Source organism: Pediculus humanus, genomic scaffold (genome assembly GCF_000006295.1).
Source record: "Pediculus humanus corporis 1103172107538 genomic scaffold, whole genome shotgun sequence".
NCBI classification, from domain to species: Eukaryota; Metazoa; Arthropoda; class Insecta; order Psocodea; family Pediculidae; genus Pediculus; species Pediculus humanus.
The window spans coordinates 82,098-84,285 of NW_002987154.1; the positions used below are offsets into that span (position 1 = coordinate 82,098).

General features: G+C 33.3%; 1 protein-coding gene across 1 annotated transcript in view; it reads right to left on the reverse strand.

The window, feature by feature from the left end:
- Positions 1–148: 148 nt before the first annotated feature.
- Positions 149–2,188, reverse strand: part of Phum_PHUM188260 (RAC protein kinase DRAC-PK85, putative) — a gene marked incomplete at both ends in the record, with an annotated part of 5,382 nt that continues 3,342 nt past the window's right edge. The window contains 3 exons of the mRNA XM_002425213.1: positions 149–495; positions 585–831; positions 1,085–1,237. Of these exons, the coding sequence (XP_002425258.1) occupies positions 149–495; positions 585–831; positions 1,085–1,237 (747 nt within the window). The remainder of the gene's footprint in view (positions 496–584; positions 832–1,084; positions 1,238–2,188) is intronic.

Consider the following 2,188-nt stretch of genomic DNA (forward strand, 5'->3'; position numbering starts at 1 on the left):
TCTCAATTTTCTCTCGGCTAATAAAAAATAAGTTGCCGTTATGTGATTGTATTCATTCCTATCTAGCGCTCTGGAAATATTAAAATACGGTTATATTGGATTAAATGACAAAAAAAAAAGAAAAGAAAAAGAAAAGCTTTTAATTGACTCACTCTAAAACTTCTTCCTTGGTCGCTATGTTTCCATTCACCATTTTATTTATAATTATATTATGGTCATCTTCTGTGAGTTGATGACGCGAGACTAGAGGTAAATATTCAACCTGGGGAAGGCCACCCAACCAAGGATCGGACGCAATGTCTTCGAGCGTGGCCCTCGATTCAGGTTCTCGTACGAGCATTTTTGCTATTAAACGTTTGCACGCGTCTGAAACGTGCGTCGGAATGGTATACTTGCAATCCATGATCATTGTTAGAGTTTCGCTGTCGTTGGCTTCTTGAAATGGAGCTTGACCCGCGACCAACATGTATAAAATCACACCCAAAGACCAAACATCTGAGAAAAAAAGAAACCTCTCGTCAAAAAAAACATTTTTGGAAATTTTTTTTACAACAAAGGAGGACGAGATTAAGGTTTCCTCTCACCTACGGCAGGAGCATCGTATGAATCACCGAGTAATATTTCGGGAGCGGAATAAGCGAGGGATCCGCAAGATGTGTCCAATTTTTGTCCGGGACAAAATTTATTACTAAAACCGAAATCCGTGAGCTTAACGACTCCCAAACGTTCGAAAAAAACAACGTTTTCCGGTTTTAAATCTCTGTGGACGACGTGCAATTGATGACAATACGATATGGCACGTACGATTTGACGAAAATATTCTTTTGCCATCTGAAATTCGAAAAATAATAATAATAATAATAATAATACGATTGTACGACGATAACATGACCGTTAAAAAGTATTTTTATATTATGTAAGCGCCATAGGCAGAGTCATATGCGCCATCAATCTCGCAGATTTAAAACGAGGAGAAATTTTTATCGTCGCACCGCGCACGCGTGCACGTGCAAGTCCGAAATTTCCTTTTAATTATTACTTCTTTTAATTAATAAAAATGATTTTATTTATTTTTTATTCTTACATCTTCTCCCAAACCCGTTTCGTGTTTCATTATGTAATCGTATAAATCTCCACCGTCTCCCAATTCCAAAATCAAATACAATTTCGTTTGAGTATCTATGACTTCGTACAATCTAACAACGTTCGGATGCTGAACGAGTTTCATACACCTCACCTGGAAAAAATAATAATAATAATAAAATTGTGAACACGCACACACACACACACAACCATGGATGACGAACGAGTGGTAAATGAAAAACCCTAACCTACATTATTATCCCCCCTAACAAATCATTACCAACATTATTAATCCCCTAACAAAAATCATTATTATCATTATTTTCGCGCGTAAATAAAAAAAACGCAATTTTTATTTTTTTTTATTTTTTTTCGAAATTTTAAAAATATTTTCGAGGATTCATTTAATGACACGGAAATTAATTTCATAAAATAAACGAAAACTTTTGCCAATGAATTAAAGACAAAATTTTCTCAACATTTTGAGAGGATGAAGAGGAAAAATTGAAAAAAATTTTTTTTTTTTTTTTTTTTTTTTTTTTGGACGAAAATCAAAAAAATCGCAGAAGGGGGGGAAGGGGAAAAATCGTTTCGTCGTCCGTTATAATTGATAGAAAATTCCGTCAAAGCAAATATGTTTTTATTATCATTATTCATATTTTAATTATAAAAAATGAAACTGACCAACAGATTTTTTTTTTTTTAAATACTTTCTAATGATGTTCAAAAAAATAAAAAAAAAAAAAATTAGAGAGAAAGTTCTAGATATATTTAAACCTGAATCACACAAATCAAATTTTTTTTTTTTTTGTTACTCTCTCTCTCTCTCTCTCTCTCTCTCTCTCTGTCTTTCTCTCTCTAATTTCAAATTAATTAATTTATTGGAAAATAATTATCGAACCAAGTGGGAGGAGAATTTTTCATTATTCGATACTAATCGCAAATTCTCCTCCCACTCTCTTTTTTTTCGGGGATCGGGGGGAGGGAAGGGGGGGAGAGAAAATTAAAAACGACAAATTATTTTTATTTTATTTTTTTCCCTGTCTAATAACGATTCAAACGACGGCAGGAAACAGAGAAAGAGAGAGAGAAAACTTTAAAAAAA